The sequence below is a fragment of the Triticum aestivum genome, chromosome 7D, assembly GCF_018294505.1.
Source record: "Triticum aestivum cultivar Chinese Spring chromosome 7D, IWGSC CS RefSeq v2.1, whole genome shotgun sequence".
Classification (NCBI taxonomy): Eukaryota; Viridiplantae; Streptophyta; class Magnoliopsida; order Poales; family Poaceae; genus Triticum; species Triticum aestivum.
In genome coordinates, this window is record NC_057814.1 from 138,941,710 (window position 1) to 138,959,394 (window position 17,685).

General features: G+C 40.9%; 1 protein-coding gene across 1 annotated transcript; it reads right to left on the reverse strand.

Annotated features, from left to right (window-relative positions):
- Positions 1-4,551: 4,551 nt before the first annotated feature.
- Positions 4,552-17,358, reverse strand: LOC123166848 (protein CELLULOSE SYNTHASE INTERACTIVE 1). Its single transcript, XM_044584654.1, has 8 exons — positions 17,097-17,358; positions 16,582-16,711; positions 15,277-15,332; positions 10,577-13,625; positions 6,606-9,144; positions 5,847-6,301; positions 5,056-5,172; positions 4,552-4,947 (listed from the first exon to the last, which is right to left on the reverse strand). Exons 2-8 carry the CDS (start codon positions 16,633-16,635, stop codon positions 4,807-4,809), a joined length of 6,411 nt encoding a protein of 2,136 aa, XP_044440589.1. The 5' UTR covers positions 16,636-16,711; positions 17,097-17,358; the 3' UTR covers positions 4,552-4,806.
- Between the last annotated feature and the right edge of the window lie 327 nt (positions 17,359-17,685).

The following is a 17,685-nucleotide window of genomic DNA, read 5'->3' on the forward strand; positions in this document are numbered from 1 at the left end:
GGTGGAACATAGCTATACGTGACAGGGAAAGAAATATTGTGTGTTGGTTGTTGCTTGCCCGGCTCAAGGTCCCGGTCTTCCACTTGCAGTTTGCAAGTGGCTGCATAAAGTATTGCAATGTGTACATCATCTCACTGTCTACATTAAGTATTGCAATGTGTAGAAGTATCTAGTACCGTATCATATCTCTTTGGTGATGCCACCGATAGTTCCACGCACTTGAAGTGTTGAGTATTCTTTGCCAACTTTGAAATAGTCATTTTTGGTCCAAGCTGGTCCATAGTCTAGCTTGCTAGTGAAGTATTGATGTACTCCATTTGTCTACATGTCACTATGTTCACTCCTGGCTAATTGTTGCAGTATAACTCTATAGCATCTCTCTTTCCTATACGGCAGACTTCTGCTGAAATTTGCACCGGCATATATAGTCTTAATTTGGATGTGACCCATGTGGATCCTCTACTGGGATGTCATCTGTCATGTTTTTTTTTCATCAGAGGCCATATTTGGTAAGCTTCTTTGTTGCTTAGCTCAGAGCTTTAATACCTGAAAAGGACAGGATTCTAACTACCAGCATTTTGAAAAAGGATTCCAACTACCCAAATGTTCTGTCCATTTCTTTCCATAAATGGGCCGCCCTCTCTCTTATTTCAAGAGGCATGATACTGTCTTTTCGTTGAGAAGACACATGATTCTTTCTTTCCTTTTTCCTTATTGTTCGCCTACTTCCTACGTAAAGCAATAGCAATTTTTATAAATCAGAAACTGACTGTGTAGGTCACTCTGACGCGTTAAGGCGTGAACTGTGTATGCGAGATCCAAGATAGCACGACTGCCACCTCTGCACATGTGTACATTCATGAATGTACGTCTCAAAACATAAAATATACTTTCATACGCTTCTACATCGATCGATGATCTGGTATACGTATTCTAGTAGCGCAAGTGGCACTGCATGTGTTTATAAATGTTTAGTGACTAGTCAACATTCATTTAGATACTGGTGAATTCAAAGCTCACAAACTTGGAATATTTTGGTGAATGAGACTTGCACTGCCGAGTGGATTTTATCATACTATATGTGCCTACATCTGACGTGATGAGTTTGTAGCGAGTTGCAAATGTTTACCTCTGGATCGGGTAACTTCGAGACCTAAAAAATAAGAAGATTTCATCTGAACCTAGCCGGCCTTCGCCATTTTGGGTGAATAGTTAAACCTTTGGTCAACTCGTCTGCTTAGTTATATTTGCCTCATGGCAGGGAACCACGCATGCAGCTAGCATTTTGCTGGATTTAAGCTTTATAAACCAGTAACTACTCATGTAGAGTACTTAGTAACAAGCAAAAGTTGACCTCGTAGTATCCCATGTAGAGTCGCTTCACACCATACACTCTTGCCTCAAAACAAAAGAACACATCGTCAACTGTCAAGGTTGCACGCCACATTTTATTATACAGCTGACACATCTACAGAAACATGTACACGCACTGTCAACTGTCGAGGCTACACGCCAATGATGCCATGCTTTGTTGCAACGAAAAGATCTAATAAGACATGCTCCACCTTACATCCAAAAAAAATGAACCATATACTTCTTTAAAACTGCATGCATCAAGTGGTTGATCCAAAGTTTCTTAATTAGTGACAAACTAAATAAGGAAATTTCATTATTTAAAAACTCTTACGCTAAGGGTCTGTTCGGATCGCGCCCACGGTCAGCATGTCAAAATTAGGCACGCCAATAATTTGACAAACGATTTCATCACCTCCATCGCGCGGCTCAGGCCAACAAGCAGGCATAAAAGATGAACCAAGCGGCCAAAAAATTAGAGTGGATATAAAAGTCTGCTCCGATCCAAACAGTGCCTCATGCTAGCTCACCGCCAAAATTTTGGTAGGGCAGCCCTGCTGCATTCCAAACAGACTCTATATTTCGCTCTTTGCTAGCAATAGCTAGCGCTCGTTAACTAAAACTCCACACATGGGCTGGTACAATATGTCGGTTTTTGTTTTTTGCTTTGTTGTAGTCACTGCCCTAGCTTCGACCCGTGAAGTATGTCGGTATTCTTTTTGTTTTCTTGTAGTCACAGTCCCTCCTTATGTGGATTGGAGAAGTTTTTTTCTTTCTATTTTGATTTATTTTCCATTCTTTCCTTTTATTTTCCTGTTATTTTCTTGTCTCATCTTTCTTATTTTATTTTTCATTTCACTTCATTTATTTATTTTTCCTTCATGTTTTCTCTGGGGCTTTTATTTTCTTGTTTCACCTTTTCCTTTGTTTTCCTATGTTATTTATTATTTTAATTATTTTTATGGGAGTAGTACATTATATTACATCTGATGAATGGTTTTTTAAAAGCATGAACATGTCTTTAAGACATATGAACCTTTGTTAAAATACAAAATTCATTTCAAATGCATGAATTTTGTCTTTTGACATATTAAAAATAATAAACCAATCTCATATCTCATAATTGTTTTTTCATGCGTGTAAGAAATGCACATATATTCCATTCAAAAAATATTTGCAAAAAAAAGGCGTACATGAGTAATAAAAAATATTGTATATGAACAGAAATGTTCATATAGCTCGGAAAAGATGCTTATGTTTTGGAAAAATAATGTTCACATATTTAAAAAAATCATTTATCTTGTAAAATTAGAAATTTATTTTATCTAAAATAACGGAGGGAAAAAAAGAGAAGTCCAATATATGGAAAAAAAATGTCAATGCATAGGTAAAACATATTCAGGCAAAAACAAACGTGTGTGGAAAAATGTTATGTTTCCATATGTTAAAAGAAATCTCCTTCCATTTTTTTAAAAAATCATCCAAATATTTTTCTGAAGAATGTTCTATATGAAAAACAAATGTTCATGAAATTTATTTAAACGTTCCATATGTTAAAAGAAATTTCCACCTATTTTTATAAAAAATCGTACATTATTAAAAAATACTCGTGTAATAAAAAAGTGTTGGAATATTTAAAAAATGCTAAGATAGTTTTTAAAATAATGATTGTGCAATTAGAAAAAATATTTTTGTTTTTATTAAAAGGTAATTTAGAACTTATATATTAAAATATATTCATACATATATGGAATAGATTTTTTGTGTTTTTGAAAAATATATTCACATATTCAAAGGCATTCTTGAATGTCGTAGAAACAATACTCGTGTGTTTTACCCAAGAGAACAGAGGAAAAGAAACAAAAAACTAAATGCGAAAGGAAGAATTAAAAAAGACAGAAACGAAAATAATATCAAAAATAAAACCAAAAGGAAGGAGAAGAGGGGGCACAAATAGAAGGAAAAGAGGGTGCACAAATAGAATCGAAATAAATAAATAGAAAATATTGTTGTGTTGTATTGGTTATGCTTCATGCAGTAGCGAGTGATAGGCGGAAAAGTGAAAACCCACCGGTCCACATGGGAGCCGACGAGTGCTAGAAAATGAGAAAACTACCGTTTGGGCCGATAGAATCGGGAACGACATGGGATGGGCACTACCTATTGCCCATTAAGAGCGAGGCATAGACGTGCCCAGCCATCAGGGCCTAGTGTGGGTATAGATGTGCTCCTTAAGTCGTACATCTACCCGTTTATAGAAGGGGTTTAGCGAAAGGATATATTGCATTCAATCTTTTTATGAACCCCTAAAAAATTAATATTTTTATGGGTAAAGGTAATTGTGTTTCTTTTCATTCCAAAGGGAGGCGAATATTTGCCTCATCTCATCAAGGAGAAGTTCGCGGAGCAAAGACAACAAAGGTCAATACAAAGGGATTAATCTCTGGTAAATAGCACTAAGTGTTTAGTGCCCATGATGCTCCGATTTCCAATGTCATTCTTGATGGAAGGCAAGGTGGCGATGTTGTTGAAGAATCGGAAGTTCCACTCGCACAAAACATCCTAGGATGGTGAAGGAGTCCATGGCCTTTATGTGAACGTTGGTAATTCTCGACGCACGAAATCGCCATGCCGTGACTGTTGGTAGATTATTTCATGAGTTGGTGTCAAGAGGTCTTATGAGCTCAACACTCATTGATCATGATCCAAATCCTTGAACTGTGTCAACATTTAAACATGAGATGCGCCACCATCTCCAGCTCTCTCTCTTTTGCAAAGCTGACAAAGGTTGCATTTTAGGCAACCATAAATGCCCCAATCTATCAAATGTCCAAGGATCTCTTGTAGGCAAGAGGCAGAAAAATATATTTGAATTTTCATTTAATTTCCTATATGTGGAGCACAGATAGGCCATGCCGAATATGTTTGATTGACCCACTAATTATTGGATAGGGATTTCTCCACATTAGATCGGTACAAAGTACATAATTGTTGTTCCAGGGAATGGAAATGGAAATGGAAGGAGAAACATAAAGTTGCGACAAACTGCCTGTCCAACCAATTTCGATTCGGTTTGTTCCGCGAACCAAGCAACAGGATGGCCAAAATTTTTGGACCCATTCCCTTTTGAGCCACTTGATTCCACAACAACCAAACACACCCAGTTCCCTTGCTTCCAAACATGACCTTACAAAGATATACAAACGAAAAAATCCCGTCGAAAAAATAATGAATCGGTCGGTCCATTACAATCAGTACAAAAAACAACTGATCTCATCTGTTTTTATCTCACAGAAGAAAGTACAACAACAACAACCAAAAAACGACTTTCTCTGCCGGCTATTTACACTGATGCACAAACAGGGTAACATTTAGCAGAGGATGTGAAACAAGAAAACCACTCTTAACTTTATATATTTTAACTTACACGGGCGCCTAATTCTGTAGATGCTGTCATTTGTTCGACCATTGGAACTCGATTTCCAGGTTCCTATTCGGACCACTCTTGCTCTCCGGCAGCAGGGTGTACTCTCCGGCGACTGACCCCAGCATGACGACCCGGTCGATCTGGATCGTCACCTTGCCAAACGATTTCTGCAACAACAGGCAGAGAGCTTGAGGATGCAAATACAGTGACGCGAGAAACAGCAGCAAAAGGATATGAAGTGGTAAATATAATGCATGTATATCACATTTCAGTACCTTTCCGAATTTGCTGTTGTTTTTGCAAGAGATATGAAGCTTCTGGCCCTTGGGAGGGCTGTCAAAAGCCCATGCAAAGGCCTCGTCCCATTCAGGTGACTCACCGGTCGAGACAATCTGAGTATAGCATCGAGTGGGTTAGGTCAATCAACTTTGTTACACGGCGTGCATGTGCGCACATGGTCAAGTGCAAAAAGAAGCTCAAAACCAAATATGCCTATATACATAATCATTAAGAAAATAAACTAGCAAATATTTATGCTTCAAGTTAAACACCAAATGCAGAGGCATTACGATCAGGAGTTATTCCAATTTCTACTGTCAATGGTAACATTGGAGACTGATGCACCGTATTTCAATGCTCCACTGCCTAGCAGTTGTCGTAAAATAAAGCCTCTATGTTCTACTATTCGCTACAGCATAGTGCTTTTGCATCAGGGTACCGTACGTACAGGACTAGCGAAACCCTGAGAGGACTAGATACCGAAGGTTTACCAAGAAATATCTCTCTTCCAAACATCATAGGCTTAAATAAATACTTGGAGGCATGACAGCACAAGAACTGGTAGGATCCTAATTAACCCATAAACCAATGTCCAAGCTTTGATATGGACTGCTGAACCATGATCTTGCTAATAGATCATAGAAGTGCACATAAAAACAAATAAATAAGAAAAAGTTAAACAATATTAACTACAGGCATAGCAATTATTTATTGCCAGCATGGAAGTACTAAATTGTGCTATAGACTTGTATCCCTGAAATTAGAAACGCAAACAATATAGACATACCTTTGTCAGCCTTGCTGGATTATTTCCAAGAGTAAGCTTGCAGAATGCACTAGCATTTCCCACTGATTGCCTCAGGTTGTTGCCACGCTTTATAGTAACTGTAAGTGTCCCAGGCAAGCACTGAAGTAGCAACTCTGCCTTCTCTTGAAACCGTGGTGGGCCAGACTGTATCAAGTACTGAAGTAGAGGAATAGCCTCTGAGGCAGCAACTGATTGAGCTTTAAATACTTCCGCTGGGCAAGCCGTCCATGCTTGTCTTAGCAGATATAGTGAATCCAGTGCTGCTTCTTGAGTTGCTTCAGAACCAGTTTTAAGGGATGTTACAAGATGTGGAATGCATATTGTAGCAGGCTCAGTGACTCTCAGACGAGGGAAATTGCTAAGTAAAGCATTGAGTGCTTTAAGATACTCCTCATTAGCACTCCCAGATGCCCATATATCCTTCTCAATTGAAGCTGCATACAAAGCACCATCATCAGGTAAATAAACTCTGGGTAGGAAATTAAAGCCACATTCCAGGGTGCCAGAAATAAATTGTTCTTCTTTTGGCTAGAAGATAAGAGTTAAAAACAATGCTATTTTGTGTAGAGAACCACTAAAATAGAATACTATCTTTTTTTCAAAGATGTTGCTTCGCTTTGCTATATATCATTTTGTTTGACTTGTTAATATTGAAGGCAGACTTTGACTTATATAGCATGAAAGGCACTGAAACACAACAAGTGATCCAACACAAACAAGAAAGGGGTATTGCTTTACCAGTTATAACTCTGACTGTTTCACTCGTGGCATACTCTTGGATAGTGTGGTTGTTGAATAGAAGTTTGACAAACATTGCTGCCTGAACAGAAGTATCAGGATTGCTTGAACTGATAAGGTCCAGCAAGACCTGGACGCCACCAGATTCTGCAACTGCTCTTTTATTTGCTCGGCTGTACATGACTAGATTCTGCAAGGCACAAATGGCTACCACTTTCATCTCTTCGGTTGGCTGGTCTTCAAGAAGATTGACCAGAGCACGGCATGCTGCGACGGCATCAGTAGAACGAGCAAGACCTTCATTTTGGAAAAGATCTCCAAGAGCAAGAGCAGCAAGCAATCTTCCCTGTTGAGACTGCGTCTGTGGATCCAGAAGGTACATGGATAAAGGTGCAATAGCATTTTTAGCAGCCTTCGCCTCCCTTATTCTTATGTTGTTCAGCAATGCCTCAATGAGTCTTGCAGCAGCTTCCTCACACTGATGACTCCTCAAGAGATCCAGAAGAGCTTCTACAGCACCACTCTCAGCCATTGCTTCTGCACTTGTTGAATCATCACTCTCCAATACAAGCAGGGCATTCAGTGCACCCACAACGGTACTTTCAGTCCCTGATCTGAGCAACTGCACTAGTACCGCAACAGGAACCTCAAGGAAAAACTCGGTACTGTACTGCAAAATGCTAGACAGGACAGCTGCTGCAGATTCCCATACAACATGAGGCAAAGGAGGATCAGATTGCAGCAGCACCTTGGACAACTCAAACACACCACCCTCCTTTGCAATTGTATTTGGCCAGGCTAATGCAAGATTAGCGAGAGCTTTTATAGCTCTCTGCTGTAAATTTGGCAAACCTGATGAGAGAATTTGAATGAGGGCAGGGATGGATTGCTCTGCTACTGTATCCTTCTGGAGGTGTTCTTCCAGGAGAAGATGAGATAGGAGCTCCGCAGCCAATTGTTGCACAGCTGGTGGAGATGAATTCAGTAAGGTAATGACTGGCTCAATTGTTTGCCGGGGTGTCAAGTTGTAATCAGCTCGGCATTCAGGATGCTCCAAAATATTGACAAGAACCTGCAAAGTGCTATACTGCCCCTCAGGACCAGTATCTGCCTTTGATAGCAGAGAGAAAAGAGGCTGTACTACTTTGGCTGCAGATGGGCCTTTTGCTATGCTAGCATTATTTGTCAAAATCCGAAGCATTTCCGCCAATGCGGTGCAAAGAAAATCTGGAGCATCATGAAGAATATCAAGAATGCTCTCAATTACACCAGCTTTAACCATTTCCAATTTGCAAGCCGGTCTATCTTTTCCAATCTTCACCAAAGCTCTGGCAACTGCCTCATGAAGCATGAAATTTTTGCCAAACAAAAGCCCAACAAGAGGAACGACTGCCCCATGCGCTGCCACTAATTCAGCGAGTTGTTCATCATCTAGGAGCTTATCCAGTGCACGGACTACAGAAAGCTGGGCCGGGTTAGCTTCACTAACCAGTAAACCGACCAAAGGTTCCACACAACGGGCTGCAGCCATTGTAGAGCGGATCCTTGTATTTGCAAACAAAACGCCGCACAGTTCAGCGGCATCACCTTTCAACTCAGCTGAACAATCTGAGGACAGAATCCGGCACAGAACATCCACTGCGTTCATCTCAACATCGGCAACTGCAAGTGCTCTTGACGGATTGTCACAAAGCAGTCTAACAAGTGCTGATATGGCTGCATGCTGCTCCCTCTCCATGCCAGTACTCAGAACTTCTACAAGCGGCTGAATAGCCTGTCGAGCTGACTCACTGTTCCTGACATGGTCTGCACAAAACAAACTTTCTAATGCCTTTGCCGCGCTATAGCGTGAATTTCTTCCTCCTAGACGAAGGACTGCCACAAGTTGGTTTACAGTACCAAGTGCTGATTCATGTTGCCTTATTTCCGCGCAACTAAAAAGAATGCCCAACAACTCAGTTGTAGCTTCTTCTGTTGCGTCTTGTGGGCTAAGTGATAGGTATTTGGTAAGTGCTTCTAGGATTCCAACTTCAGCCATCAGCAGCATGTTTGGAACACAATCAACAGCCAATTGTGTCAAAAGACCCAATGCCAAGAAAGGAGCACCAGGTCTTTCTGGAATGGGTTTAAGTAGATCAACAAGAAGAGGAATAGATTTTCTGGAAGTTGAACCAACCCTGATATCATCAACTCTGAATAGCCTTTCCAGCGTAGTTTCATCAGGATTAGGCACCAGCATGAATTCCTCTGATAACTCCAAGAGATCAGCTATATCAACATTAGCACATCCAAGCAAAGATATAAGTCCGGTGGCTGCTCCAGAATTAGCAACAGCCAGAAGAGTTCCTCTGCTACCGTTACTAACCAGACTTGCCAAAGCTTGTGCAGCAAAGTACCTGTATGCTGGCTCGTCTGACCTTAACAAGTTTGAGAGCACAGGAATTGAATGGGATGCTGAATTAGATCGATTGACCTCTCTTTCTTGAAATAGCAATGCAAGAAGTAAGGCACAGACCCATGCGGTATTATCTTCTTCACCCTGATAAAAGCATAAAGATACATTACGAGCAGTCCCAGAAATTGAAAGGAAAACAAAAACTTAACAAGCTATGAGCAACAAGACAATGCATTATGTGTACATAAAAACTAGCAAATGAATAATTTAAGTTTTATTAGATAATTTGCGGTGGATCCTTCCTCGTCAAAATGAAAAATTTAGGGAACTGAACTAGTCAGCTGCAGCGCAATATAATGTCAAAAAATTAACACAGACAAAAATGAATACCATGAGAACTTCCAAATGCCAATCATGATGTCCAACCAAAAGAATCACAATGTAAAGTTACTTTTGATTTTATCTAATTTTGAAGTATGTGAGGCATTAAAGGGTGTAAACTATCTTTCGATATGAATACCAAAATAAGTCTTCTATCTGATAAGAATTTGGAGACCAGTGCAGGAGTAAGATATATGATGGGTCTCCAGAAGTAGTATTAGACAAGTCTCAAAAGCAAAATACCAAACAGAACTTATCATGTCTAATCGAGCACAGAATTTTATTATCGTTATGTTGTATGCAGAACTCAGTGACATAGCTATGCTATCCAAATAGAACTTGAGAGTTGATTCAGTTGATCGTGTACTTCACAACACAAGTATGGTCGACGATACCACAAATCTTTTCTTTTGAGTGTCAATTCAGTTAGTTGCTACAATTCAAGTTTTGAATATTTGGACACAACGAAACGAATGCAAGTTCAAAAAGATACCCCAAATAAAATAGATGGCAAAGACAACTAGCTTAGAAAATTAGAACTCCTCAACAATGGTTCATACTGTTGCGAACTGAAGTGACTAAATGTACTGTGCCAGGGGATATGTGATTGGTTCGATATGGTTTAAAGCCCATCTCAGAAGAAGAATGAGAGAACTGCTTGGTTTTGGAAATATCCATTTAAAGGAAGCGCTTCATTTCTGTCAACTTTTCATTAGCTCTTCTGTTTAGTCATGCCAGGTTATGTAGGCCTTTGGTTCCTCTGGAACCTTTATTCAAAATAATGTGCATTACAATGAAGAGTAACAAAAAGGACAAACATGGGATCGTATGCACAGGCAATGATTGTGCCAAGGAAACACTAGTCCCTGGAATTGTGAAGATGAATCAACACAAGCTAATGTTTCATGGAAAAGTATGAAACTTTACTCAAGGCACTGAGACTTAGCAGGTGATAATTAAATCAATGTTCCTTATAGCTGTACAATAGATGGAATGGTAGAAATCAGTTAGGTAGGAGCAAAATTATTCAGTCTATAAGCAAATTTAGGAGCAAAATTCAAAAACAAAGGAGCTCTGAATGTAAACTGGGTATGTAATGCAAGATAATGAAGTGTGTAAGAGATACTAACATTCACATACCAACTTGCATATGTACAAAGAATAAGGAAAAATGGAATAACTAGCATCCACATACCACATATAGAAATGCATTTTGAGAAATCTTCTCAGTGAGCATTTGAACTGCTCCAGCTTCTAGAATTTCTGCTCTTGTTTTGTCGTCATGGCGAGCAAAGACAGCAAGTAGCCAGAGTGGAATCATGTTACCCGAGATAACAGCAGTGTGGGGCACCATTTCAGTATCACTGCTATTTTCTTTTGAGTGCCTGGAAATTTTAATGTCTGCTATACTTTCACCATCTCCATTTTCAGAAGGTAAGTTTGCTGTATTGATCATACCAACTAGAGAATGAATTAGCTGAATGTACAGGCTTGAATCACTCAGTATCTCAATCTGCTTTTGACAATGCTCTTTTGCTGCACAAACAAGAAGAGCACATCCACCAACTTTAACTTTCAGAAGGTTAGAACCAATGACCCGCCGTGCTGCTGATGATATGCAACCTGGGATTTCAGAAACTAAACCACCCACAACATCATGTTGGTCCAAACAGAGCCTTGACAAAACTTCTATGGCTTTATCTTGCAAGGCGGGTACTGCATCAGCTACACAAGAAACAAGGGGAAGTATGGTGTGGGGATTTTCTGCAAGAGCTGTCCAGGGAGCCTTTGTATGCCCACTTGACACCTTCGATCTTGATAATAGCACCAGTGCATCAAGAACTTCTGATGTTGCCGAAGCATCACCATCAGCAGCTTCCAAGAGACCAGCTAGAGCAAGGACAGCACCAGAGCGATTAATAGTATCTGAGATAGCTTGGTTAATGGGTCGGCACTGCAAAAGGCGAGCTATTGCTGCTGCTCCATGAATTCTTCCATCAAGAGTACCCTCCTTAAGAACACGAGTTATAGGGAACATAATTTCTTCAAAAGATAGCAGCGCAGACAATTCATGATCAAGAAAAAGGTTTGCCAAAGCTCGGGTTGCTTGCTCTGCTACTTCAAGAACTGTTGAACTTGCAAGTGAGACTAGTGGAGCAAGTGCATCCCGTCCAACTGCAGCAACCTCCTTATTTTGCTTGACTGAAAGAAAAATGGCAGCAAGGCAACATGAGGCCTCCATTAGTATTCTGTCGGACTGCACGTCAATCAGTTTCATGACTGACCAAAGTGTCTTCACTGCAATATGTGTTTCTCGCAAGTCTTTGCGGCAATGGAATAGACCAGCAAGAGCAGATGCTGATGTAGCCTGAGTTTCTTCTTTTGGGGAGCTTAGAATTTTGATCATCGTCTCAACTGCATCATTTGCAGCACTTCCTTCATGCAGAATATCATTAAGTGGTGCAACAGAAAGCAAGCTTTTCAAAGCATCAAGAACATAAATTTTTGATTCAGGCTGTTCACTTGTCAACAGAGCAGATAACTGACTAATAGTTCCAGTATCTGACTTGTGAATGAGATGATTCAGTGTTTTGGATGCTATCTCTTTGCCGTTGTCACTTCCGTTTTTGAGAAGCCATAGCAAAGCAGGAACTGCATCAGCACTTTCAACACATGCTCGTATGTCTTCACTGTGATTGCATAAATTGCCAATGATGGTTGCTGAATCTTCTTTAGCTTTCGGAGAACCAGTTTCTAATATTTGAACAAGAGGAGGTATACCACCAGCAGCAGTGATAGCCCATTTGCACTCATCATTCTCCTTTGACAGAAGAGCGAGCAGAGCAACAGCACATTCCTGCTGCTGTTCTGAGGATAGACCAAGTAAGGAAATCAATAGCTGAACACCCTCACGGCCTTGCAGAGCTTGCCATAAATCACAATCTTTCTTGCAGAGAGCAAAGAGTGATGTCATCAGGTCATCTTGCACCTCAGTGCCTGCCATGGTTATCAAACCAACAAGCAAACGTTTTGCATCAGAATCTGCAAGTGTCTTGCAGAGAACTGGGTTACTATACAAGCTGGCCAAAGCTTCAATTACACGTTCCTGTACAAGGAAGGGCGCCTTAGGCTTGAACTGTTTCATTAATGTCTTCTCAATGACCAGAGGGTCTGATGCACTGATTGATTCTGCGTTTATGTCATATATCATCAAGGCTGAGGCTAATGCACCAAGAGTGTCAGCAATCTGTGCAGAGGAAGAGCATGATTGAAGACTTTCACCAAGGCTTGAGATTACATAAGATAAACCACCAGAAATATTTGCTAATGCACACATCGCATTTTCTTGCAGTGCTTGGGCAGATTCTCCGTGCATGAACTCTTTTGATGGAGCAATAGTAGCATTTATAAGAGCAGGAATCCCATTAGAGCTAGCTACCTCACGCCGAGCTTCTTTACTCTGCGCAGAAAGGGATTTCAGAGCACCAGCAGCTTCTGCTCTAATGGAAGTTTCATTACCAGGACCAAGCAACTTTAGGAGCTGTTTTGTTGTTTCTCCTGATAAAAATTTTGAACAAACTGATGAGTCTTCCATCATTAAGGCCCCAAGAAGATTGCACACATTTGCTAGGGTATTTGTCTGTCCAGAACCAATCAACTTTATAAGTATATCAACCCCACCACACCGCACAGTTGCTGACCAAAACCCCTCTGTGCTTTTTGACAAGTTCTTCAGTGCTCCGGTTAGCAGGCCATCCACCAAACTCTCATTCTTGAGGCTAACTTTGAGTTGCTCCCACAGTACTGGGACAACATTTTCTGTTGAGAATATCTTTGAACCAACATGATCCCTTATCCCACCTTGAGAAACAGCATAAATTGTTTTGGCAGCTGCGGTCTGACTTTCAGCTGACTTGGACCTGAGAAGAGCAAGCAACGGAGGGATGCAACCACCAAGCAGAACCTTCACTCTTAGCTCCTCTTCTTTGCAAAGAGATCCAAGAACAGTAGCAGACAGCATCTTAATTCCAGATGAGCCAGACCTGAGGAGAGAAACAAGTATTGGAACAGCCTGTGAATGCGACGCAACAGCTCCAAATGCAGTATCACGTGTTTGAACAAGATCCAATAACTGCTTCAATGAGCTTTCTTTTTCTTGAGTGGACGAAGAACTCTGCCGCAACTGCTCAATACAATGAGCAACACTTGAAAGTGTCTCCTCATCCTCCATATTGACTCGGTTCCTGCAATTAGATATGATCAGACTTAGTTCTAGTGTCCAATACTTCGCAATGATTTTGATGTGGTATAATTTACAAGAGCGTAATAGTTTATCAACAGTTCACAGCTAAGATACTACTTCATCTGATCCAAACTTTATTCAAAACATACTCTGACCATCAATTTCTGTATAAAAATGTCGCCTCACAGAGAAATAATTATATAAGTGTATTTCATGATAAATCTAGTGATATCAATTTGATGTTTTGGATGCTGGTGATTCTTTTCTAATAGATGGTCAAATCCACATGGCATTTTCATTAAACAGGTGTACCAGATGATTTATAAATGTTGTGTGATCCTCTGCCAAGATGACTTCGCTTAATGGCTTAACGCAATGGTCAACAAACTTAAGACAGCCTGCAAGCAATGGTGCTTGGCTGTTTCCCACGCTCTCCCATAGCTCTTGCATCTATGTATTTGTCGTTTTAGGTCTAGATTACCCCCTCTTTGTGTTTATCGCTCAGTTGTCTATGCAGTTCTCCTGCATGATTTGGAAAGAAAAGGAAGTTATGTGATCTCTCGTTTCTAACATGTTTCCTGGAACGCCCATTGGCTGCTGCACGTTACTCTGCTTTGATCTTGATCTGTTAGTTTGATTAGGAATTTATCCCTTTAAAAAATGTTCGAGTTAGATTTGAGTTTGAGATAGAGTTAGTCTTAAGTGACAAGTCAATGCGTTTACATTTTAACTTATGAGATCAAGGAAGAAGGAATAGTTAGAATTTTGCTCATGAAAAAACTTCTCTTCCATATGTGGTCAATTTCTGCATATTCAAGTATCTCATTTCCTTCAAGATGCACTGTGCCCTTTACTCTCTCGTGAGGTAAAAAAAGAACTCGACCAACCGGCACTAGCATCCATGGGATGTTAAAAAGAAAATACAAGGAGCACACTCCGCGGAGGCGAAGCCTTGGACATGGGTAGACTAGGCATGCACTCCCGTTCTAGGCGACTGAGCAACGCTCAAGTTCCCCTCTTTGTGAAGGTTCAAAAAAATTCCAAATTGCATTCCTGCCTTTGAATATAAAATTGCAGGACCTATTTAAATCGACAATAGCACCTTATTACAATTGTAATATCGTAAATCAAATAACCAATGCAATTGCGTATCTAAATGTAGGTGTAGGTGTTGACTTTTGTTGCTTTCGTAATTTCTTACACATCCAAGTAATGTTAAACCAGGGCATCAGAAAACTTTTATCTAGCGGTCCTTTTATTTGGAGCAGAAATTTGTTGAGCTGCAGGGTAGTTGTTATAGACTATTAATTTCCATTTCCCTACTAGCTTGGTTGACATATAAGTTACTTCTAAAAACATACCCCTTAAGTGGACAAAATGGACATTTTAGTAGTCATGTCTTTTTCCCATTTGATATTCAGGAATTCTAAGATCACCTTGTGACGATTTTACAGTTGTTATATTGCATGCTGTTATATGAAAGAAAAGTCCAAGCAACAGAGACATATCAAACAGAAAAACAATAAGAGAAGGTAAGACCGTAAGAGTAGTGGAAACGTTGTTGTGATAAATCACATTTCATCAATCATGCTATAGACGACTACGAGCATTTTGCACTACAGAGTACAAACCAAGAAAGAATCACAACTTACTTGCCCATTCTCATGACCGAGACAGGAGTTGGTGGCTCTGAATCTTGAACCTTATCCTGTTAATAGCCAAGCAGGAGTGATTAGCATTAAAGACTCCAAGACATAGTACTAGATTTAAATGAAGGCTTTTGAACATCAAATAATCATTACAGTACTTTAAAATGTACAACGTAACAACAGTGGATACAATTTAATGACTCCAAAACATAGGTCGGGTGTTCAAAATGATGATCATGTTGTCAGATCAATCCCATATTTTCCCTCAAAGTGCAAGCAAGACTGAAAACAATCATCATTCTTGCAGAGTGATAAATCACTGTTCTCTAGTACATGAAGTCTCAAGAATATGTATCTAGTTGATGGAAATCACATGCTTACGGATAATTTGAAAAGAACTATAGAAGAGTTATGACAAGAGTGTTTCAAAGATGCCTATGAAATCACTGTAGAAATATGTAGTGATAACAACAGTATTGAAGTTTCATGACAGGCACTTTATCACAACTCCCTCTAATTACAGGAAAGCATAACAGAATTTTCTATGGCATGACTTCATTCACTTTTGCAAGTTCCAGAATAACATCTCCAGATTATAGTTGGTCAAATTACTTACAGGGCATGACTTAATACACAAAAAGCTAAGATGGAACGAGATAAAAGTTAGGGAAATCCACAGAGATGAAGAAACAAAAAGGCGTGTATTGTCCATCAAACATAGGTCCACACAAAAATGAACCTGAGATTCAGTACATCAAGACCATGCAAAAGATGCGGCAACAAAAATCCAGCCATTCAATCAGTACATCTTTTACACGCTTTTGCTTCATCTAAAATAGCTACATGCCTACGGCACAAGAAAGCTTTCCAATGCCTATAAATGCCAAAAGTTAACACAACACGAGCATATGGATTTATTGAGCCCATTTTTCGCCATCACCCGAGTGAACATGCATGGCCCAGACCAGAAGAAATGAAGAATGCTACTGCTGTAACAGCTCCCTAGCTCCTTGATCTCAAGATAGACATCGAAACTATTGTCTGTCGACAGTAAAAGTCGATAGACCTGGTTGAAAGGAACCCCCAAAGCTTAAAATTCGACCGATACGATACCCAGGCCGGACTTGTATCAAGTAGGCTGGCAAGTGACAACCGATCTCACTCTCAAAGAGTATCCTTATCCCACTACTTTACTATTTAATCACGGAAGCGAAGATTGCAGTTGAAGAAAGACTCTGAAAGCGACAGGCTGCCTGCCACTCTCTACTACTCAGAACCACGACGTCCAGCAGCAAGAGGGGCACCTACCAGATCTGCGCCGCCGTTGGTTCCATTGAACCTCCACGCTAATGCCGCCGCCATGTTAGGTGTCCGTGACCTCCTCGAGCCGAGCAGATCAGGCTACCCGCTTCTTCCTCACTGCCTCCGAGCTCTCAACCTGAAACCGACAGTAAAAGTAAAAAGAAAAAACGGCTGCGTCAGATCCACGCAGTGAAGAGCAATCCCGTTCGGCACTGAGCTGTGCCCGGATTTTGCGTCGGGCGCAGCTGACCACCGGCGCGCGGCCCCAGATCTAGCCGCGGGCGGACGCGGCAGCTGCCGCCGCCGAGCGGATCACCGACACTCCCAATTTCTCACACCAGCTCCCACGAATCGCCTCATTGGACGCTGATCAGCCCGCAAATCCCTCGAGCGACCGCCTAGATCACGCACCCTCGCGCGCAATCCCGGAGCTCGACTGGAGCAGCACACCACTGCTACCCGCCATTTCCGGAATCACCGCGGAAGAAAAACCAAAGGAGAATCGGAAGATTGTCGCAAACCTCTCATGGAACCGGCGCGAGATTTTCGCGAGGAATCTCCGGGAGTTGGCCGGCCTTCCTGCTGCTACGCCGTCAGTGCAGATCCAGTGGGGAGGGGGGCGCCGCCCATGCACACACACACACAGACGAGAGAGAGAGGCGTCGTCTGTTACGCTCTCTATCTTTTTTCCCTCCCTGGCGCGGAATTATATTATTAACGCTAATTATCGGGGGCCTAAAAGGGAGCCGCAATTTATATAGCCAGTGGCAGTGAGTGAGCGCCCCTCTTCTCTTCTTCCCAGCGCAGCGCAGCGACCTACCGCCGACGCCGACAGTGGCTGGCACTGGGGGGCAACCCGGTTTGGAGCTTTCTACTGGCACTCTTGCACAATCACCCTTCCCATGTTTCACATTTACAGAAAAAAGACTAAAGTTTTATTTTTTGTTTGCACATTCAGGAATTCTCGGATAAATATGTTCATATGCGTTGCAGAAATTTCAGAGGTAATTGCTGTACAAAAAGAATTATAAAATTTTGGCCCGATGATAAAAAAAACTTTGCTCAGGGTGAGCTTAACAGCTCAAGCTAGATTTTATAGGTAACTACACT

Coding starts and splice junctions, on each gene's coding strand:
- LOC123166848 (XM_044584654.1), bottom strand. CDS start 16,635: ATGGCGGCGGCATTAGCGTGGAGGTTCAATGGAACCAACGGCGGCGCA. Junction 6,302..6,605: donor AACAGTCAGAGTTATAACTG/GTAAAGCAATAC, acceptor CTTTGTATGCAG/CTTCAATTGAGAAGGATATA. Junction 4,948..5,055: donor ACAACAGCAAATTCGGAAAG/GTACTGAAATGT, acceptor CTGTTGTTGCAG/AAATCGTTTGGCAAGGTGAC.